The 23,589-nt window shown below is 41.0% G+C and overlaps 1 protein-coding gene and 1 pseudogene across 2 annotated transcripts in view; one reads left to right on the plus strand and one right to left on the minus strand.

The window, feature by feature from the left end:
- Positions 1-23,589, plus strand: part of EMB (embigin) — a gene marked incomplete at its 3' end in the record, with an annotated part of 43,521 nt that overhangs the window by 7,977 nt on the left and 11,955 nt on the right. Inside the window, exons 2-4 of the mRNA XM_080933739.1 lie at positions 1,626-1,715; positions 14,204-14,387; positions 14,608-14,693. Coding sequence (XP_080789865.1) covers positions 1,626-1,715; positions 14,204-14,387; positions 14,608-14,693 — 360 coding nt within the window. The remainder of the gene's footprint in view (positions 1-1,625; positions 1,716-14,203; positions 14,388-14,607; positions 14,694-23,589) is intronic.
- Positions 18,118-18,593, minus strand: LOC308433618 (mitochondrial import receptor subunit TOM20 homolog; annotated as a pseudogene). Its single transcript has one exon. The product of its transcript is annotated as a mitochondrial import receptor subunit TOM20 homolog (transcript).

The following is a 23,589-nucleotide window of genomic DNA, read 5'->3' on the forward strand; positions in this document are numbered from 1 at the left end:
CTTGCTAAATTATTCTACTGATGCCAGCTGTCCTCAGAGAAGCAGAGACTTCCAGGCTCCTTTGGTTATAGAAAATGTCCAAACAGAGGACTCGCTTTTACTCTTCTAATGTCTCCTCCCCTGCTTTTATACCGTAGCATCTGTTCAGGCTGCTTCCTTAAGGAATTCTTTTGCATGTTCATGTAAAGTAGAACCTGATAAAGATGATGCTTTAGCTGGGCAAAGGTGGCTTAGTTTTTTAAGCCCAGCACTCAGGAGATAGATGCTGGCTGATGTGTTGAGTTCAAGGCCAGCCTGGTCTATGGATCGAGTTCCAGGATAGCCAAAAGGCTACTCCGAGAAACCCTATCTTGAGAAACCAAAATAAGATAATCAGATAAAAAAACTGATAGTTTAATGAAGATGTGGCATTAGCACTCAGGTGGTATCAGGGTTACAAATCTGGGGTTTTTTGGCGTTTAGTATGTGAACTGGTAGTTAGAAATGGCTTAAATCAGCTAGTATGTTATGGAATTCTCCAGATCCTCTTGCATCTGGTGGTCTGCTTTTTCCTTATTATTTCAGCTTCTGTGAGCTAAGGTTTTCTTTCATCCAGCTTCAGCCTTAGATCCCCTTTGTCTGCATTTTTCTAATGTAGATTCCAGATAGTGTCTTTCATAGTTTGATCTTGGAGATGAAAAGAAGAATCACCCCAGCCGTGATCTCCTGACTATGATCTCATGCCCTTTCTAGAGTTTGGTTTTCACTCTGTGGAGCCCATGCTAATTTGTGAATGACACACTTAATACTTGGGACAGTTAATACTAGGAATAAGTGCCGCTCTGAAATGTTAATGACTCTCAGTCAATTGTGACCCAAACAGCCGGTTACCCCACCCCTTGTCTACACACACTGTATATCGGGTGCTTTTATCCTTAATTTGTTAAGTGGGGTCAGAATAAAAATGCCACAAAGCCCCGCCCCCTAAAATTGTCACTCTCCGACTGGCCTGGCTGTGTGAATCATAATAACGATCATCAGACTGAGTGAGGGGACCCCTCTGAAAAGATCTCCCTTGTTTCTGTGATAGGGCACGTGAGAGAAATCTCACAGTGGTCAGCCAAGCCAGGAAAGGAGGGCTTCCAAGTAAGGGGATATATGCTTGGCAACATTCAAGGTCAGACGGCTGTCACATGACTCACTTTCCTACCTATTTTTTTCTCCCTAAAGAGCACTGAGTGGTAAGTAGCTTGAACTTACCCCTATGTGCTGTGCTGAAGAATGGGAATGAATAATGCTTATTAGGAAAAGAATGTTGACCAGACCCCTTTATCTCATGTGTGTGTTATATACGCTCTATATGTATAGATGTGCTATATATATGTATATACACATATATAGATATGCTATACACACACACACACACACATACACACACACACACACACACACACACACACACACATATATATACATGCTAACACAACACACAAGGCAAAGACACATCCAAACTGGTCATCAGGCTAGGCAGCAAACACCTTTACCCACTATGCCAGCTATCTGACCAGCTCTAACCTGTTTTTCAAATAGTCACCCAGTCTTGGTGAGGATATCTAAAATATAACCACACACAATTTGTCTTGCAGATCCGGCTTTTACAAGTCTACTTTTTCGAGAAGAAATGAAGGCAAAGTACTCAGACCTTTCCTTGGAGAGCTATAATATCTCAGTGACAGGTAAGTAGATCCTGTTTCAATGCCAAAATACGTTTTAAAAGGTGTTAAAATAAGGCATGACTTTGGCCTTTTCCAGCTTGGGTTTTCAATATGCCAAATGACTGTAGAAGTTTTAAATTAGTGAGGGCAGTCGGTTCTGGTAAAAAAACATTAAAATGGCACAATTAGAATCTAAACTCTTTCAGCCTGTTAAATACATTAGGAACAAGTGTTTTACTTTTTAAAAGTCATGCAATTTTTGACTGTTTCCCCAGTCTTCTGAACTGTTTCTCTAGTCTTTGTTTCACGTGTCTAGACAGTGTATGGGGCAGATTTTCCAGGCCAATAGCAGTGTGTGATGGGGATTTTTTGGTGTGTGTGTGTGTGTGTGTGTGTGTGTGTGTGTGTGTGTGTGTGTGTTTAGGAAGACTGAGGATAGTTTTATTAGGTTTTCCCTTAGGCCCATGGCCCATCTAGTCTGGGGTTCTTGGCCACCACAGTCGTGTTAGAAACAGGTTTCATTTCATGCAGTGTGCTTAAATCCAGTCAGACTGGTGGGTCACTTCTGTGTTAGTGTCACTACTCCAGGGTTTGTCGCTGGGTTGACAGTTCAATTTCTCCCCTGGTAGCAAAGAGTACTTTCCAGCACCACAAACACCAGGCATTCAGGTTGAAGCCTCTAGGTAGGCGCCGGCTCTACCTTCCCATGTTTGGTGAATTATACTAGTGCTGTATCAGTAATAGGGACTCACCAACGGTTTTGGAAAACAACAAATAGCTTTGGCAATAGCCTGAGATGTTTGGCAATTTCTTTGGTGTCACTTTGGCCAATTATTTAAATAGATGTAACCTATTGCTGGGACTGGAGGTTTGACTTGGTGGCTTAAGAGTCTAGTGGGGGCATTGTCTCTTACTGATGACACCTCTTGGATTTCTTTCATAACTGTATATATTTTAAGATGCTTCTATAGTAGTAGGTTTCCACATGGGCCCCTCAGATGGCTTTTAGTGTCGGCTGTCCCTCCCCACATTCTCTCCCTCCTTTCTCTTCTCCCCTCTCCCCATTTAGTCCTCTACTCCAGGAGGGCTCCCTCTTACCACTGTCCCTTTATAACAATGTATCCTAAATGCCCTTCCCTGGGAGACCCTCTATCCCTGTTCCTTACTCAGTACCTAACCTCTGTGGTTATACAGACTGTAGAACACACATTGAAAGCTTAAAAGCTAAGACCCACATATAAGAGAAAACATACCATATTTCTCTCTTTGGGTCTGGGTTTCTAGATCCACCACCCATTTATCTGAAAATTTTAAAAAACGTTTTTTTTTTTTATTTTATTTTATTTTTTCATAGACCGTCTTTTATTGGTGAAAGGGCACATAGAAACAATAAAAACCACAATGGGGTTTTCTAGAAAGAACAATAGTACACAAAACATCTAAAGGAGAAGCACAGTGTTTCTAGTGTGTGTGTGTGTGTTTGTTGAAAATGTTGTGCAGTTCTTCTGTATTCACACGTTTGTCTTACAGCATTTGGGATTTATTCTTGTAAAAGTCAAATCCATATTCCTGTGTTATTTATTTGCTGATTATTTATAAGCACACACACGCATACTCTAGTTGTCTGTTGCCTCTGTGAGATGAAGCACTTATTTGACAGGAATACAGGGGAGAAATCTTTGTCCAGCCTCATGGAGTGTATTTCAGAACACAAGTCCCACTCAGCACAGCCTGGTGCCTGGAAGTCAAGGATTAACGCTCAAGGCTACAACAAGAAATACCTTATTAACTAAGACTGTGCTAGGTATTTACTTAACCTACAGAAGGCTTAACTCTTAGCTACTTTTTATTCTCATAGCTCAAATGAAACCAGATTCCTGCTCTTACTGAAAGAACCCGTTGTGTATTTATTGCCTTGATTAGTGCATGGCACTCCTGGTTTTCCCTGAACTTCACGTGTTCCCAGTCTGAGCATCCTAAGGACTGGCACCCAGGCCGAACCATGACTTCTGTTTGTCTGTCTCCCATCTTAAAGATCCAGCTAGCCTGCCTGTCTTTTCCATAAAAGAAAGCCTTGTCCGCGTGGAGACGCTTCAAGATTTTGAGCTGGGACCTTTTCTTCTGTTGTAAGAGTTCTTATGAAGTAAAGCCTTTTTAAAGGTCTGAATTGATGTTTACTTAAGAAAAACAGATCCGACGGTCACTTTGGCACACCGAGTCTCTGAGCTGTGGGTGCATCTCAGGTGGTGTAGCTCTTATTGCTTTCATGGTGGGAGCTCCGTTTATTGGTATGTGGGCTTTGAATTTGCACCATAGACGTGCACTTTTTAAAGTGCACTTTTTAAAGAAAGGTCTCATGAAAATTGGTTGATCTTAAACCTCACTTGCCACATCTCCATGGCAATGGCATTAGAGGCCATGGGCCTAGTGACTGGAGTTTGTGTTTTCCAGCAAGGATACATTTTGACATTGATAATTTCAACATCAGCTTTGTTTGTAAATAATACTCACAGCATCTCCCTTTTGCAGCATCTGTTTTCTTTTTCCCTCTGGCCCTTTTGGAAATAGATATTTCTATTGGCTTCATGTTTTTTTTTTTTTTTTTTTTTTTGTAGAGTCAAGCATAATACCTTAGTTACAAATCTTGGGTCAGAATGCCAACCTTGGCTGCACTCAAAAAACTCACTTAATGAGAACGGGCAATGTGTGGCCCTGTTCCTGGGAGAATGGACAAATGTACCTTTTGGTTTAAAGACAGAACAAAAAAGTGATTACTTTTTTTTTCAACATAAAAACTTTTTTAAAAATTTGCTTGAGAAAGTCATGAAGTTGATTTTTTTCCCCCTTTTAATAGGACTTGAACTTCTTTTTTTGAAGTGAACATGGTTATTATTTCAGTTTGTAGCTGAAAACAGACATACACAGAGACAGAGAACTGACCAATCCCAAGTGGGAACTGGCTTTGGAACCCAGGCCTTCTGGCGCCAGGGTCTGTGCTGGGCCAAATAACTTCTTAAGGCCAAATTATTCATTTCTTTTAGCAGTGTTACTAAAGCAACTATGCTTGTTGTTACTACAGTGAATGAGTATCTTTGAAGTGATATATTCAAAATCTATGACAACAAGGTCATTGAATGCTTTAACCCTAACTAGGTTAAGTTTAGGGACTATCTCCTGACTAATGAGTTCGCGGAGGTGTCACTGTTGTTCCTAGAGAGAGAGAAAAATATCTTTCCTTCTCTCTGCTAGGACTGGGATTTTTACATTGATCTTTTGATAATGGACTATTTGGCAGTCATGGCTTATATTACTGCAATTAGAATGTTTCCATATTGTTACTTCCAGTGTTTACTCTTCCGCAAATTGTCCTGTTTTTAGTGTGTCAATGTTGTAGAATAAACAACTCAATGAAAATCAAAACATCAGCTGGCCACTTTCTTGATGAGCCTGGTGACGCAGAGGTGAGAGTTTATGTTGCTGACCCAGCTGAGGTGTGAGTAGCTGACCTTGCAAGGTCCCCAGGAGGGAAAGAGGAAACCGGAAGCGGAAGTTGGAGGTGCACCTATGCTAATTTAGCTGCCCTAAGGTTTGGTAATGTCACTCACTGGAGATGATGAAATGCAACCTTGGTGCCTAGCCACAGGCAAGGCAAGACCTCTCAGGTTGTAGGGTCAGGAGCTTGAGCAGATGGACTGGTGTGGGTGTGTGTGTGTGTGTGTGTGTATGTGTGTGTTCGTTCCTGGACTGCTTGCTGCAGGGAAGAAAAGCTCCTAGAATGCTTTATTGGCCTGAAGCAGTTAGTGATATTTTTAGCATCTAGTCATCAAGTATTACATAAAAACTGGTCATGTACCAAGAAGAAAGGTGTGTGAGTAAGCAGTGACATTCACAAGGAGAGAAAGAGGAAACAGGACACAGTCCACTAGAGCACCAGATAGGACAGAGGCAGCAGGCAGCTCTTGCCTTCCAACCAGGGTCTTGGCAGCAGAAATATTAGAATTGTTGACTAGATAGTTCTGTGAAAGTCTGTTGATGGCACTGTAGGATGTGTAATGGATCTTGGTTGGACCTTTATGTTAAAGATTTGAGGTCATATGTTCATAAGGGATCAACTGGTCTTTGTATCGCACATAACATAGGAGCTCTGTGTCTTAGTTTCTTGTCCCTACAGTGGAGTTCCTGAGGAGTAGGAAGTTCAAAGCCCAAGTAACTTCCAGGCTCTGGTCAGTGCCCACTGAGCGATGGTGCAGCCAGTTGGGAGGGCGAATCACTATGTCTTGAATCTGGAAATAGGGACACCTGTGTTCAAAGGACTGGCTGCTTGACTTCTTATAAGAAGTTAGAGTTTTGTCAAGAGCTACTTAATCCCACGGTAGGGCGTCTTAATCTGGGGACCACAGATTAAGTTCCACTTCTTCTTTGGTGTTATTTATTTATTTATTTATTTATTTATTTATTTATTTATTTATTTAGACATGGTTTCTCTGTGTAGTCCTGGCTGGCCTTGAACTCAGATCTGCCCGCCTTTGCTTTTTGACTGGGGGATGTTTCCTTGTGATTGGGCCATGATGTTTCATTTTTTAGAGTCATACAGGTGCAAGGCAGGAGTAGTCACTAGAAGCTACAGAGAGCTGATCCTTCCTGGGTGGCCACACAGTGGAAGGTCTGATGTAAGGGGAAGAACATCAGCTGACAGCCCGATGGGAGGAGAAGTTGACTTCTTCACCTTAGCTCCGTACAATGTTAAAAGCTCAGGGTTCCTTCCTATCACTGTCAGTTAATAAGGATAAAATACAAAGAAGCCCTCCATAGCTCTCCCACAAAGTCCCCAGATTATTTATAGACCTTGGAGAGGCTTGGGGTACAAATTTATAATAGTTGCACTATTGAGGCTCCACTAAGCTGTGAAGTATATTTGAAAACACTATTTAGAAGTTTCCAGTTATGTTGTTGAAGATAACATGATTCTCAATGGTCAGAGTAGATGTACCTACCATTCCTCTTAAGATGGCAAGTTGCTAAAAAATTTCTACCCAGATCTTATGTATACAAGATCTTGGTATGTATTTAGTTAGCATGGTATGTATATATTTAGGCAGCTACAAATTAATTACATTGGATTAAGAACAGTGTTTTTGTTTTTATTTTCAAATTCTTGTTGAAGATAAATTCTTAGAATATAGTCTAGACTGGTCTTAAAATTGTGATCCTCCTGTCTCAGCTTCCAAAGTTATGGAATCACAGAATTTTTAGTATATTCCAGAAACCGCGTACATTTCTACACTCCTCGAGATGTAGATGTCATGGGTGTTTTGCAACAAGATGGCAGAGATGTGCCGCCCTTGGGCAATATGAGGGAAGTTGAAATGTTGTTTCTTGAGCTCACAGTCAATTTCTTGGTTAACCACAAAAAGATTTTCAGGGGAGGGGCGGAATTTTCTGCATAATTTTGATGTTTTGATTCCTTGACAAGAAGTAAAGCAAGCTGCAAAAATGTCCTGGAAAACATGACATAACATGAGTAATTGGTGGCCTGTGAAAGGCTGTGGCAGACAAAGGCTGTGCTGTGGTTTGCACCATGGGAAAGCATTTAGTTGAGAATATGAGTGTTTTAATAATGTTCATCTGACAGTTAGCTATGGTTTTTTTTTTTTTTTTTTTGCTCCCTTTAGTAAGCTGCTATACTTTTTTTGATTGTGTACACAACAGCATTTATGCCACTAGAGTAGAGACATATTTTCAATTGGGTGGGAGCACCCGGTTAGTGTTATAGTATCGAGCCAACGGGTGAGTCTGCCCTCTATCCAAATCAGGCGGAATTTAGCATTCTTATCCTTTCTGCCCCTCTAAGCATGCTTTCGGACAGCAACTTTCTTAATCAAATGGTGGAGATCCTCAGGGAGATCAGGGGCAAGGCCTTTGGACTTATCGGATCCTCAAGATTTTATTTCGAGTCACAAAAGAGACCTGTGCCACACCATGGGAGTCCCTCATGATCACACCTATCTGGGAGGGAGTCAGGCCTTTCTTGGCCAACTTTAATAAACACTGCTATGAAGAGGAAGTGATGCGGGCCTTGCTGTCAACATGCAAGGCCTGATGTTACCAGTGGGCTTTTGTCACATTCCACATGGAGTTGGCTTTGTTGAGCAGTTCTCTGCAGAGCATTAGTGCTTTCTATAGACTTCCTGTGTGGCAGCCCATTTTTTTCTGTATAAAGACACAAGGCAAGGAAGCTGGGGGAACCAGGAGGTGCTCAGGATATAGTTGATAGTACAACCTTTGCCTAGCAGCCAAAGATATACAAGGACTGGATTGGATCTTCACCACAACACCCACCCACCCATGCGTGCCCCCACCACGCACCCAGTGGATTGACAGTGAAAGCTGTTAAATTGTTTTTGTTTTGTTTTGCTTTTTGGTCTTTTATTTATTTATTTATTTATTTATTTATTTATTTATTTGGTAACCAAGTTCCCAACAAAAGCAGCTTCCTTGTTTATTTTAGGCTTAGTTTGAGGTCACACTAATGGTGGAGAGGGAGGTGGTGGGAGGCTGAGACAGCTGTTCACAATTGTGCCTGCAATTGGGAAGTAGACAAACGCTGGGCTCAGTTTGCTTTCTGCTTTGTATTCAGCCTTGCACCTCAGCGCATAGAATCACTCCCCCTCAGGGTGGCTCCTGTCACATCAGTGAATCATCTCAGAAACACCCCTCAAAACTGGCGCAGAGGCTTGTCTTCCAGCAGTCACTGATTCTGTCCGGTTCATGATCTGGACTGACCATCACACCAGGGCAGCTACACAATCTGGGGACTGATGTTAAAGGCACAGCTTCAGTATACTTACAGTTGTTTGTTTTAAATGGAAGAAAAGTGATTTTTAAGAGATGTGAGGAAATCATATCCTTCCAGTCCTGGTGGAAGAAGTGTCTGTGGAGAAGAAGGTTGGAGAAAATGAGGCAAATTCAGTTGGCATTTCAGAGGGAGTATTAGAACTCCTACTGCATTTGTGTTAGTGCCCAAGGCAAGGGGGGTATTGGATCAACCTAAGACAGACTGGGTTATGCTCAGAGAACATGTGGAGCCTCGGTCATTGGCCAAGAATGAAGTTTTGAGTGTAACAAAACATCATGACCAAGAAGCAAGTTGGGGAGGAAAGGGTTTATTCAGCTTACACTTCCACATTGCTGTTCATCACCAAAGAAAGTCAGGATTGGAACTCAAGCAGGTCAGGAAGCAGGAGCTGATGCAGAGGCCATGGAGGGATGTTGCTGACTGGCTTGCTTCCCCTGGCTTGCTCAGCCTGCTTTCTTATAGATCCCAGGTCTACCAGCCCAGGGATGCCACCACCCACAATGGGCTGGGCCCTCCCCCCTTCATCACTAGTTGAGAAAATGCCTTACAGCTGGATCTCATGGAGGCATTTCCTCAAGGGAGGTTCTTTTCTCTGGGTTAACTCCAGCTTGTGTCAAGTTGACACAAAACCAGCCAGTACAATTGACCCCTTGTCAACTTGACACACAAATACATCACTATTGAACCTCAGCACTTACTTTCTTGTTCATCCCCTAGATCTAAATAACTTTAAGAGTCCCACAATCTTTACAAGTTCTTACATATTAAAATTTCAATCATTTCTGATATTTGTGTAGAAGCATTCTTGTTTTTCTATATTGCTTTAGTTTCCAATACTTATTACATCCCAACAGAGTATTTAAATTTTTGTGGTTGGTTAGTTGCTTGTTTGTTTTCCAGACATAGTTTCTCTGTGTAGCACTGGCTGGCTGCACTGGAACTCACACAATATCGAGCTTTTTTAAAAAAAGACATTTTATTCATGTTTTAAAGTATTTGTCATCTCAACATTTCTGAAACATATTTCTTCTCCCATTTTTACTTATCTGCAGGAAAGAACCAGATTCTTTGTCTTGTCCAATTTCCCAACAGTCCAGATATTGTTGATTGCTTTCCTGGGATGCAGTTTTAACAAGCTCTTTCTGACTCTACTTTCAGTAACAGGAAATGAGACCTTTCCACTCCCCGTCAGTTTCCTCCTAGGTGTTGAATTGGGTGGCGGACATGTGGTTACTCTTGTACCATGGGTAATCCTGGTCTGTGCCTGGCAGTAGTTGCTGATGCAGAATGCCTTGACTATTTAATAGGTGTTTAATTTTCTTCTTATTGATTTGCTAAGAATCAATAAGGAGGAAGTACCCCTCCCCTTTTCATTTGTCGAGTCAGGGGCATAGTTGAAATCAAGACATACTTTTATTTGTTCATTTGATATTGTCACTGGAGCATTCCTACTGGCAAGTAGATATCTAAGTTCCACTTGCTGACCGTCTGTACTACTGGAACACTTTCCTACTGCTAAATCCAACTTGTCCTGGTCTGAAGTCTTGAGTTAGACTCTGGATGAGCAGAACTACTCAAGGGTCCAAATTATCTTCTTTGTAGCCAGATCTATGGGTAGGAAGATCTTTACTTTCTTAGGCCCCTGGAATTAAACCAACAAAGGACATATTGGTAAAGAAAGACAGGTATACTTGTTATTTTAGTAGTCATTGGAAAAAAGGAACTGTTAGGATTTGTATTATCTGTAATCTTTTTTAAAAGTAGAAACAATAATCATACAATTTAAGATAATTCAGTGAGATATTTTTATATGTATACACTGTCAATCTAAAGATCCAACTCTGCTTTAAAGGGAATACAAGTCTTTGAGGCACTCATGAGGGAACATGGTGGCTTAGAACACAGATTCAAGTTACCCTAAATGAAGTATTCCTTGGTGGAAGAAGTTATATAAATTTCTATAATCACAAAAGAAAGCCATGTACATTAGTGGAGTCATTAGCTGGGAAGTGTATCAGAGCAAGGTGGGTAAATATTGTATTCTTAGCCGTCAAGTTGATAGAGATTGGTAAAGGGTCAAAAGTCGCTGGACACTGAAGATTTTTATGTAGACGTCACAGAGATATTAGGTCAAATGCAGTGGGGGCCAGTAAATGGTTACCAAAGAAACCAAATAGTCTTGAATAACTTTGACTTCTGATTTGCAAAACTCTGTCTATGCAGATGGATAATGAGGTTCTAATCATGCAAGTCAACTGCTTTAGATGTTCTTCAATACAATATGGCCTTCTAAAGAGACCTTTTTACAGTACAGGGAAGTCAAATCATCTACAACTCTATCTCTTCAAAAGTATCATGTTAGGGTTATCCAAGTCTGCTAGGTGTTTTCACGTGCATAGTTAATTGTACCTGTGCTTATAGTCCGGGCCTTTGGAACACTGGACTATCTAACCATACCCTAGACCCATTAACTGTCCTTTACGCTCCCCTTCTAGCCAGATAACATTATGGGATTTTTGTCAACTTGACACAAACTAGAGTCACCAGAGGGGAAGAAAACACAGTTGAGGAATGATCTCCTTTGGATTGGCCTGGGGCATTTTCTTTATCGATCATTGATATGGGTGCAAGCCAGTAAACAGCATTTCTCCAAGGATTTTGCTTCAGTTACTGCCTGGGTCCTTCCCTGGTTTCCTTTGATGTTGGATGTTGACTGTAATATAAGCCAAACAAAGCCTTTCTCTTCTGAGTTGCTTTTGGTCAGAACTTTATCAGAGCAGCCGAAAGCAAACTAAGATACTATTATACTCTGTTCTGGTATAAAATCAACTTTCCTTATTATTATTTTTTTAATCTCACACAACTAAGCTGTTTGAATTTAAATTTCATTTAAATTCTTGTGCTTGACATTTTGCTTAACACAGTTTTCTCTACTTTTATGTGGTTAGCATTTTAATGGCAGGAGAGAGGGGGAGAAAGGATATTTATGGGAATCGGAGAATGACCTTTTGTATGGGTCAATCACCTTTAGAAGACACATGATTGTTTTATGGCCATTTAGGCTCAGACATGGTGCAAGCATTCTCTATTACTGAGTGTTCCTCCCTCCCTCCCACCACCACCCCCAGGAGGGGACTTTCAGGCATCAAGATTTCAGGAACTCAAATATTCCTCACTCAAAATAAGTTTTGTATTCTATTATTCTGGACTACTTCAAGAGTATATATGTCTATTTTTACATCCATGTTCTTATTAATATGTTAGTTTTATTTCTGTGATAAAGGAGGCAGGCTTTATTTTGCCTCAGGTCTGAGAGATTTCAGTGCATGGTTCTCTGGCTCAATTGTTTCTGGACCAGTCAGTCAGAACATCATAATAGAAGGATATGTTGGAATAAATTTGCTCCCCTTTTTGTGGTCAGGAAACAGGAAGATTTGGAATGGGATCAAAGATCAAGTTTTTATTCCCAGAGCATGGTGACATATTTACTCCAGCAAAGTTGCGCCTGCCCAAACAACACTACCAACTGGAGACCAAATATTTAAATCCCAAGACTATGTGGAATATTTATCATTTATATGGCCGTGGGTATAATGAGAATTCATAGGAAGCCAGTTTGATGCTGTGTCTCCTTGGCAGAGTAACAGTAGTCGGTTCTCACCTGAAGCCTTTAACTTTCTCTGGACCTGATAATAGTACCAAGTAAAGGCTTCATTTTGAAGAGTGGCCCTTAAATCTTGTTATGGTTACTCCTATGACGCTAGTGCACTGTTGTACCGGTTGATATATCTTGTCAGGCCACTTGTAATTTTAGCTAGCAGCTCCCACAGCTAGACATGATTGATTTCCTCCCTCCTCCAATAGCTAGCGTAGCATCTTCAGCACCGAAAGTTAGCAAGTAGGTTAGGGTGAAGTTTTCAGGTCAATTCCAGCTTGATTCTGCTCCCTCTGCCACACACACACATACACACACCCCATTATTCAAATATATGATGCCTTTAGCAATAGGCTTTTACCATCAAGTTCTGAAGCATAACCAAGAACAACAGTAATGGTATCTGTGAACTTACTGGCTAATAACCCAATAGAGGTAATATTCCTGACATGGACCAGCCTCTTCCTAAAGAGAAAAATCATTTCTTCCAAAATCAGGAATGAAACAAGTACATCTACGCCATCTGTATTCTGTTCAACATAGTCTTTGATGTTTGTGTTGTCTGTGTACGTGTGTGTGTGTGTGTGTGTGTGTGTGTGTGTGTACATATTGATGTCAAGTGAAAGAGATAAGAGATATAAAAAGGGTGAAAGGAAGAAATCAGAAGTGTCTTTTTTTTTTTTAGACTACCAGAAAATGACACTTGATAAACACATTTAGCAATGTAGTAGGATGCAAAATTAAAACAAACAAACAAACAAATCATTAGTTTTTCTATATAATGACAATAAACAAAACCCAGAAAAACCTTAGAGAAACAATATCATCAGCATTAACCTACAAAAACATTAAAGTTTCTTGGAGTAGGGCTGGAGAGATGGCTCAGTGGTTAAGAGCACCAACTGCTCTTCCAGAAGTCCTGAGTTCAATTCCCAGCAAACACATGGTGGCTCACACCATCTGTAATGGGATCTGATGCCCTCTTCTGGTGTGTCTGAAGACAGCGACAGTGTACTCACATACATGAAATAAATAAATAATCTTTAAAAAATATATATATATATATCTTGGAATAAATCCAACCCAGGAAGTGAACAATGTCAATACAACAAAAATTTGAAGTCACTGAAAAAAGAAATCAAGGTAGATTACAGGAAATAGAAAGACTTCCCACACTTGTGGTTTAGTAGGATGAATCTTGTACAAATGGCTGCCCTACCAAAAACAGTCTACAGAGTCAAGGCCATTTATTCACAGAAACTGAAAAAAAAATCTTAAATTTTATATGGAAATTCAAAAGACCCAGGAGAGTCAACCATTTTCTGTGGCTTTATGAAGACAGAGTAACAGCTGAGTCCTCATATCTTGCCCTGACTGCCAAGTCTGCGTGCTTACCCAGTAGAGTTATATGTGTGCTTCTTTCTGGCAGTGCCAGCATGCGGTCTAGCATTTGGAGTTTTCCCCTCGGTAGCTCTTTCCTCTGTGTCATTTGGCTACTGAGAATTAAAGGACATGGACACGACAGCCGTATGTTTTTGTGACTTCATTAAAGATGCAAGAAAACTTTTCTTCAGCTTTGCTTATAGAGGAGAGTAAGGAAGGAGCACCGAAATGAAGAACATTCAGTATCTGTCCTAGGGGCTGGAGAGATGGCTCAGAGGTTAGGAGCACTGACTGTTCTTCCAGAGGTCCTGAGTTCAAATCCCAGCAACCACATGGTGGCTCACAACCACTTTTGATGGGAACTGATGCTCTCTTTTGGTGTGTCTGAAGACAGTGGTAGTGTACTTATATATAATAAATAAATAAGTCTTTAGAAAAAAAAAGAGTAGAAAAAAAAGTATCTATAGTAGACAACTGTTAAACATTTAACATGGTTTGTATACATGTTGTTTATAAAAGGTGTGTGTGTGTGTATGTGTGTGTGTGTTTATGTAGTGAATTTGCCTACAAATGTAATGATCATAACATAATTCCCTGTTCTTTTGTGTTGAGCAGAACAGCCCGGTGTGTCTGTAGAACAAAACATAACTTTGGAGAGGCCTTCTCAATTGGAACTCGAATGCACGTTCATGGCAACTGGGGCTTTGAACTCAGTGAATGTGACTTGGAAGAAAGATGGTGAGCTCCTAGATGGTTTCAATACAACTAAACTGGGGGACACTATCTCCAGTCAATACAGGTTTGTACACAAGGGCACAGGCCGCCAGCCACAGCCCATTTAACCACATGTCTTCCTGTTTATTTAACATTTTTTCTTTTGCAATCATTTAGATGTTCTGCTAATATCCTAATTTTCATGTTTGTAGAATTATTTCTGCTTTAAAATTGTGATCAATGGCTGTCTTCATTTTTATTAAGTATTTTGGGAAATAAGCATGTATTTATAACTCTGTCTCTAGGTTCACCATTTTTAATAACAAACAAATGGGGAAATATTCTTGTTTCTTTGGAGCAAAGGAGCCCGCCGGAACCTTTAATGTCAAAGGTCAGTATTTATAACTTCAGCATTCTGTAGTAGATTTCTCGTGTCCCTAGGGCTTTTATTACTGTAGTAATAGATGAAGATCAGATGAAAGAAAAATCATTTGCTTTTCCTCAAGTTCCAAGTTCTTTGAGCATAGTCTTGCCTTTTACCTCCCCTTTTCTTCCATTTTTTTTTCTCTTTTATCTTAGTTTAAAATACAAAATTTAGTTCAAAGGCCAGCTGCCCAGGTTTTCTTAAATCCTATACATGTCTTAAATTATTTATTAACTTATTCCACTAAACTTTTCGTTTTGAGAACAGTCACGTAGATTGTGAATTCCTAAATTTTCAGACTATTCAGAGGAACAAAAAAAGTCTCATTCCTCCATGATGCACATTGGTGGTACCTGCATTTTGTGTCTTCAAGTATGGGCATTTCAAAACACAGTCATGCATCTTCCAGTGACAGATACAGCTTGCTAACTACATCGTTGGGTAATTTCACCTTCTGTGTTCTTTATAAGCCCGCATGGCGTAGCCCACCACAGACCCTGGCTATGTGTCAGACACTGCTGCTCTGAGGCAGGAACCAGACCTGGGAGTCACTGTGCCGGACTAGAAGGCACGTGTAACACAAAAGGCACACTACTCGTGGATAAATATGCAGGACTGGCAATACAGAAACAAATGACTCCAAAGTCTGACTACTGTAGGCTAGTGTAGAGTTTTAAACACAACACACTTAGGCACTGCTAAATTTAATTTAAAAGTGTTTCTAATAACCAAGTGGTGGTGGTACACATCTTTAACCCCAAACACTTGGGAGGCTGAGGCAGGCGGATCTCCAGTTTGAGGCCAACCTGGTCTACAGAGCTAGTTCCAGGACAGATAGGGCTACACTAAGGAACCCTGTCTTACAAAAACTAATCCAAACAAACAACCTTTTTAATTTCATAGTTTATTATATTTAACTTATACCTTTTTATTTTGCAAATTAAATTTGTTTTTAAACAGTCGACCTTTATAACAATGTCCTAATCCACATTTTATAGCTATCCAAACATTTTTTATCACATCTGTGGTAGATGAGTGAACCACAGTTTGCAGGTGTCCGGTAAGTAGTTGGCATAGTGATTGCTTTTGCTTCATACTAATTTACCAGGAATCTGACAATTCTGAAGCCCGAGTAGCTTCTGACAATATATGGCTACTGTGCTTAGGGCTCATCCGTAGCAGAATGGTCTTCCTCACTGTGAAGGTCTATGCCCATGTCCCTCACCAAATCCCCCGTTTACTCACACTCAAGACTTCTTTTTTTAAAAAAAAAAAAAAAATCACCTTAGAAATTATAATATCCATGTATCCATTCACTTTGGTCTTTTCAGTTGCTGAAACTGGTGTCACATTTGGTGACATTGTGTGTGCTGTTTGTTTAACCTCTTTCCTCTGTTGTCTGATTTCACTTGGGCAGCAACAGTCATGGTGTGTTTCCCCCCTCCCCTTCCTTCTTGTCTTTCCTCCATTCTTCCTTTCTTTTGCTTCCTGTTCTCTCCTCAACACCCTCACCCCAGTTCTCTGTTTTCCTTCCAATGAATAATGACCATAGGTACTTCCACTGTGTATTTTAGGGCTGTCTTTTGCAGTTTTGTAAAGAGTGACATTGGAAATATAAGGATGTATTGCATCTGTAGATGGTCAGGAAGCCACTCCGCTGGTCCATGAGCACACGGATGTCTCCCATTACCTAGAATAATCTTCTGTTTCCTCCCTTAGTGTCTTCCGTCCTTTTCAGTGCAAACCCTCTCCACCACCTTTGGTTATTTCTAGGTCTTGTTTGGTGGCTATGGTTGTTCAGGCCATTGTGAGTGAGATTGTTTTGTTGAATTGTTATCGCCATATGAAAAGCTACTGATTTTCTTTTCTTTCTTTTCTTTTCTTTTTTTGTGTCTGCCCTTTTGTTCAGAACTAAGAGTTTCCAAATGGACTCTGCAGGGTCTTTTAAGCTCTCCTCAACTTGTATCTCTTTCATTTCTTTCTCTTGTTTTATTTTTCTAGATAAGGCTTCCAGTTCTATATTGATTGAGAGTGGACATCCTTGTCTCATTCCTGAGTTTTAGTGGGATGCTGTTGAGTTTTCCCATTTTGAATAATGAGAAGCTTTAGAATAATAAAGGCTTCCCATATTAGATTGTTTCTATCTTGGTGAGCTATCTGCCCTGTATTCATAGTTCCTTTATGGTTCTTATCACAAACAATGTTGAATTTTGTCTCCCGTTGAGGTGTCACTGAAGAGGTAGGCCAAAATAAGAGGAGCTGGAATATTTCCAATATCGGAGTAGAAGAAACAGTTTGGCAGTTTGATAGAAGGGGCCTGGCAAGAGAGTACATGGGAGATGGGAGGGACAACAACAAGAAACAAACAAAAAAACAATAACAAATTCTATATATTACAATATAATCATCTATGTATCCCATCCTCGATGGGATGCTGGTGGTACCAATCTTGTACATGTCTGCTGCAGGTACCCAGAACTTCTGTGATTTTATGAGTACGAATTGTCATGGCTACAAGGCACCAGGTTACAGCATTCCTCCCCATTCTCTGACATTTACATTTTTTCCCACCCTCCTTCTATAGGGGGGTCTTCCTAGAGCCTTGGAAGAGTTGATATAGAAATACATAAGAGTTAAACACAAAAGTCACTTACTTTCAGTCTTTAGCCATGGATGAGTCTCTGCATAACCACTTTGCTTTTTTTCTTTTCTTTTCTTATTTTTTAAAAGAAACTTCTCTTATCAAGGCTGAGAGCAGCACTGATGTGTGGGTGTGAATGTAGATATTTTGAAGCAGGTTGAAAATATCTGTGGTCAGCATGGCCATTTATAGTTCCCCCCTGCCCAAGAGCCTCTGACCGCAGTATGTCTACCTGTCTGTCTTCCTATGTCTTTATCTGTTTGTTTTTCGATCTATGTATGTTTGAGACAAAGTCTCAGATAACCCAGGCTGTTCTCAAACTTGTTATGTATCCAAGAGTAATGTTTACCTTTCGATCTTCCTGCTTTAGCTTCCCGAGTGGTGACAGGCATGTACCACCATGCTTACCTCACCACAGGTTTAATCATATCTGTCAGGGCTGCAAAAATCTGTTACTTTTTACATTTGCTGGAAGCAGTTTAATTCAGCTCATTTGTTTTGAATGCCCACTTAACATTAATGTAACTCTTTTTTTTTTTTTTTTTGGTTAACTCAGTGTATTTATAAAATGAAAAGCCCTATCAAAATACTTTTCACTGGAAAAAGAAATAGAACAGACAATGGATCTACCAAAGCTCACATTCCCTTTGGCAGACATCAGTGTGGGACAGTTCATGACAAGTACAATTTGCTCTTATTCCCCCAGAGCTGATCAGTTTCCAAGCTGTTAAATTATTTTACTAAGATTCATTATGTCGGTATATGGCTCATTCCATCTTCAGCCAAGCTCTGAGCACTTAGAATTCTCTGACTAATGGTTGGAAGCTTGGTCAGAAGCATCTGGAACACTGGTGGTGGAAGAGTCTGCTGTCACACTTGCAGCAGCTGCTGACGCTGTCCACACACAGCAGCTGCTGAGGCTGTCCACACACAGCAGCTGCGTGTGTCAGGTGGTCCACACCCTTCTCGTAGTCACCTTGTGCCGATAACTCTTCACCAAGCTGTATCTCTTCGAGGAAGAATTTCTGGACAGCATCAGCATCTTTAAAATCAGGTAGCTTGGAAAGACCCGCCCTCTCCTTAGCAAGCTCCTGTTTCCTTCTTCGTTCTCGAAGCCTGTTCTTGAAGTTGGGGTCACTCCGCCTTTTGCGGTCGAAGTAGATGCAGTGCCCGATGAAGAGGGCACCGCACATGCCCGCGGCGATGGCGCTGTTCCGGCCCACCATTTTCTCTTCACTGGGGTGTATGCTGGGCCGTGGCAGCCTGCCTGGCAGTGGTAAGCTCCGACCGATCGGAGCACACTGGCCGATCGCTGCCGGCAGTCTCATTAATGTAACATTTAAATATGTGCTATATCCTGAAGATACTTATAAAATTAATAGTCTGGGTTCTTTTGGAGAGTCATTGGTATAAATAGTAATTCTCTGTAATTTAAATCAATTTATAATTGATTATTGTTTGATGAAATAATTTTATTTCTTATCATGGACTTTATTTATTATAGACTTTAAAGAAATCTATATAACAATTTATTTCATGGTCGTTATTTTATTAAGTCTGTTAGGATTATGTAACAGTGTATATTTTTATAAATATCATCTACATGGCTTGTTCATGGTTTTTCTTAAGGAGAATGATCTTTTTTAGTACTACAAATTAGTGTGGATAAAAAGCTAGTATCATCCTCTCTAAGTTGAGTGAGACAATTTTTTTTCCTCCATTTTATTTTACTTTTGCTATGAAGTGCATGAATCAAGCTCAGCTCATGATTGTAGGACCTTGGAACAATTTACACTGTTTCTGTCCTTATGGAGCTGATGTGTTACTGTAACGTGGTACTGATGAGTATGGAACAAAATATCTTCTGCTAACCCCATGTGCCTGTAATACCAGCCAGAGCAGGAGAACAGGACAGCTGCTAATGTGTTGAGAATCGTGTGCCGCCCACAAACGGTGGCGTGAGTGTTTCTCAGCCGTCTGTTAAGTAGTATTAGCAAAACTAAAAAGAAAGAAAGAAACAGCTTCTGTCAAATTTATTAATGAATTATCAAAACTTTTATGATAAGCTAGGCAGTGGTAGTTCACACTTTGAATCCCAGCACTCAGGAGGCAGAGGCAGGTGGATCTCTGAGTTTGAGGCCAGCCTGGTCTGCAGTGCACGTTCTGGGACAGCCAGGGCTACAGAGATACCATGTTTCAAAAACCAAATCTCAGAATAGAAAATGCAAATACTTAATATATAAGTATTATCAAAATACTTATACTTATTTTGATAATATAGTGTGTATTGAACCTGGCCCTGGATCAGTCATCTGCTTTCCCTGAGAAGTTTCCTAAGGAGAAGGGTGGGAAATAGCCTGATCATCACCCATAGATGCCTTAGCTGCCTCTGCTTCCTCGGATAATACCTAGCTGCCCTTGAAATGAGCGTGGTCTGGGGTTAGGGTTAGGGTTAGGGTTAGGGTTGGGGTTGGGGTTGGGGTTGGGGTTAGGGTTAGGTGTTTGAGCCTGTGAGGGTGCAAGCTCAGAGCTTTATTTTGTAACTTTTGGACAGCTATAACGTTCACTAGGTAGACTCAATGCGATATTTCCAGATGCTACTTTGAGTTAGAAATTTACCCTCCAGTCCTGAGATGCACCCCCCCCAACCCCCATGCGACCTACTTTATTCAAAGTTTCAAAACACTAAGATGGTGCATTAGAATACTACCACCCTGCCCTCGTATCAGTGTGTGTAGCGTGACCCAGAGCAAACTGTGATCCTCAGTACTGTTAAAAATTTCCTAGGTCAGAAATGACAGCTTCATGCCTTTAATCTCATCACGCTGGAGACAGAGGCATGTAGGTCTCTTCAAGCCAGCCCCAGCTTGTATATTGAACTCTAGGCTAGTCAGAACTATCCAGTGAGTCCCTGACTCATTATATATATATAATTCAATGCCATATGACTATTGGTGGTCACACTGAGCCCGGCAGAGATGATGCGAAGCCAGCCAGTTTTAGAAAAGGCATCACGTTTAGCCATGTTCTCAATTTCTCCTTGATTGACAATTGAGACACAACAGAGAATAAGAGGGAAAGATTTTGTTTTCAGCATATGAGTTTCTCTGTTTCTGGGTGGTCCCACGATGCCACTTCCTTGGGCTGTAGCCTTATCCTAGCATTTTGATGGGCCCGTGTAAGGTACAGCCATGGCTTCTGATCCAGCTCTTCACAGAACACCAGATTTTCTTGAATAGCCCTTCTTGCTGCCTATTATGTGTCCTGAGCATCTCCTTCACAAAGCTTTGTAAAAAAGTTTCTCCTGTTGTAGCAGTTAATCCTGACCCAGGGTTTCTCCCCATGTTGGACAGTTTAGTTCCCAGATAACACATACAATCTTTATATTTACAATAAGCCTTAAACAGTACAAGAGCCTGGCAGCTGCCTACCCTCTGTGCTGTTAAGAGTCTACTTTCCAATCAACAACCTGGAGTTATTAGTTATTATGTTTCATCTGAGTTAGTACTTACTATGTTTCCTCTGGGCTGCTCTTAAATCTAATTGTCCAGCCCTTGGGGCCACGTTTTCTTTAATCTTAACTCAGGGCATCTTCTCTTTCTCTTTCTCCTCCTGCACCTTCCTCTCATCCTGGTTCCTCTCTGACCCCCAGTCCTGGGAAACCTCAACCCCACCTATATCTTTTCTGCCCAGCTACTGGCTGTTGGTACCTTTATTTACCAATCAGAAATAACTTGGGGCCCTGGTATATATGTACAGACCCTGGAACAACCAGGTCTTGGGGGCCCACGCTTAGTATTACAATACAGTAAAAGACCAAACTTCAACATCCTGTTCCCACACACTCTCTCCAAACTTGACTTTTTCCACTTTTGAGTCTCAGTTTGTGGATACGTGTCAATCTTTTGGTCATTATTATAACATATGGATTTCTGCTAAAGCGTGACCCAATTTTGAGAAGGATTCCTGTTGTGCTGGCTAGTTTTATAAGAGTTTGGCAGACGTTACAGATATTTTGAAAGAAGAAACCTCAAATAAAAAAGTGCCCCCCACCAGATTGGCCTGTGGGCAGGGCTGTGGTACATTTTTGTGATTGTTGGTTGATGTGAAAGGGCCCCACTCACTATAGGTGATGTTAACCCTGGGGTGTTGGTCCTGGGTGCTGTTTAGAAAGCAGGCCGAGAAAGTCATGGGGAGCTAGTCAGTAAGCAGCACCCTTCCACGGTCTTCTTCTTCCTCTAGCTTCTTGTCTTGTTCTGAGTTCTTGTCCTGATTTCTTTTAGAGATGAGGTCACCTGATAGTTGTGAGCTGAAATAAACCCTTGCTTCCCCAAGTTGCTTTTGGTCATGGAGTCTCTTCAGCTCAACAGAAACCCTAACTGAAACGTGCCAGTTAGAAAAGTTGAGTATCTAAAAGATAAAGAGCCCAGGATAACAAAATCTGACGCTGACCAATGCTGGGCTTTCAGGATTTGCCCTTCAGAACACTGTTAACCTTAGGGTGAACTGAGTCTTAGGGCTCCAAAAGAACCTTTCTGCTTCTCCACATGACCCTTGAGAAGTGTCGCTTAACTCCATTTCAGGTTTGGAGGGGACCTTGTGGCTTCAGAAAAAGGTGAGTTCAGATCTGTGCTCGATCTGTAGGTCTCTCTAATTGGCACCTCTTCCAAAATAATGGGAAGCCCTCTATGCCCTAGAGTTGACCCTCAAACATAGTGCTACCATAATAGAGCCTCACCTGGTGCTGGGTGCTTTGTGAAGAAGTCTGGTGATGTGTGTGCGGTTGGGAGCTGGGGGTGCTTTGTTAGGATATTGGAGAGTAGCTTAGTCCCACACTTTCTATCTCCTCTCTTCACAACAAAACCACGGATAGGGAAATGTGCATCAAAAGGAGCCAAATAATGTGATTGCTGGCTAGCCAGGAATACAAGCCTTGCTTCCGTTACAGCGAATCTTGGGAAGACTAGACTGCATAGGCACCTAGGGCTTCCTGACTTTAATCAAAGTGGACTGACTAATCTGTTCTCTACAGCCTGAGTTCTGCCTAGTGCTGGTGACTCGGAGAAAAAGGTGCCCATTCATCTGAGTGGGGGGAAACAGTCAACAGGCATTGTTTATTTCTCTAAATTTCCAGTTCTACAAAACAGAGCAGCCAGTCAGTGTGCTACAGTACTTGCAAGTATTGTCAGTTCTGTTTTCTAGTTCTTGAAACAGGAGTGTTCAGTGAAAGGAAGGAATTAACCTAGAGTCTAATGGAGACCTCGGTCCACAGACCATTGTCCAGCTTGAGGCAGTTCCCACCATCCATTTTTAGGGAAGAAAGTGACCCTGCCATAAGCAAAAGCAAATCCGAATAAAATGTTCTGTGTTGCTGCCTAGCTGAGCCTTTATCATCTTGACATTTAATCATTTGCTTTTCCTCAATAACTTAAAATATACTTGTTATATTAGTATCAAGACAGATGGTCTGCTCTTTCCCTTGGATCTTGGAATTGCTTCCAGTTTTCTCATAATGGTTATTTTCCTCCATTTCAGAGCCATCTGGATATACAGATGAGTTCTGAGGTGAATTCAGTAGACAGAGGATGTTGGACTAAGCATATAGGAGTAGCCTGTTTTGAGGCAGAACCACCTACATAAGCGATGTTTTTCCCCATCCCCTTTTCATCTAAATCCATTCAGATTAAAATTCTTTTCTTAAAGTTTTAGTTTTAGTTTTTTTTTTTTTAAATCAAATTATTATCTGCTTTTTTTCTGGATTTTCTCATTATAAACTATGTGTTGTGAGGTATTTCCTTTTTATCCTTAGGCTTCAAGTATCCCTTCTGTTCCATATACTACACAGGTCTAGAAGGAAGGTTGTTCTGATCTTTTACACCAGCTATGTTTTTAGTCATTGGTAAGGACCTAGCTGGGCATCCTGGTTCAAAAGTTAAAACTTCCACCACACTACAGCACACACGCCTAATCTTAGCCAGCACTTGGCTGTGTGGCCTGAACTGTAGAAGAGTCTGTCTCGTGGTTCCTATGAAGAATTGTCTCCCACATGGTATTTGGGTGGACTGGGGGGTCTCCGTGGGGTCTGAAGCGAATATCTCGTCTTACCCTCTCCCATTCGCTCCCCTCACCGCAGCATCTCCCTTTCCAGATGGTCTGGGTGAGTCATCCAAAAGCTCAGTCGACCATTTTTGGGTGGCTGCAGACATCTACACAGTTCTGGGA

This window comes from Micromys minutus (assembly GCF_963924665.1).
Source record: "Micromys minutus genome assembly, chromosome: 20".
In the NCBI taxonomy this organism is placed as follows: Eukaryota; Metazoa; Chordata; class Mammalia; order Rodentia; family Muridae; genus Micromys; species Micromys minutus.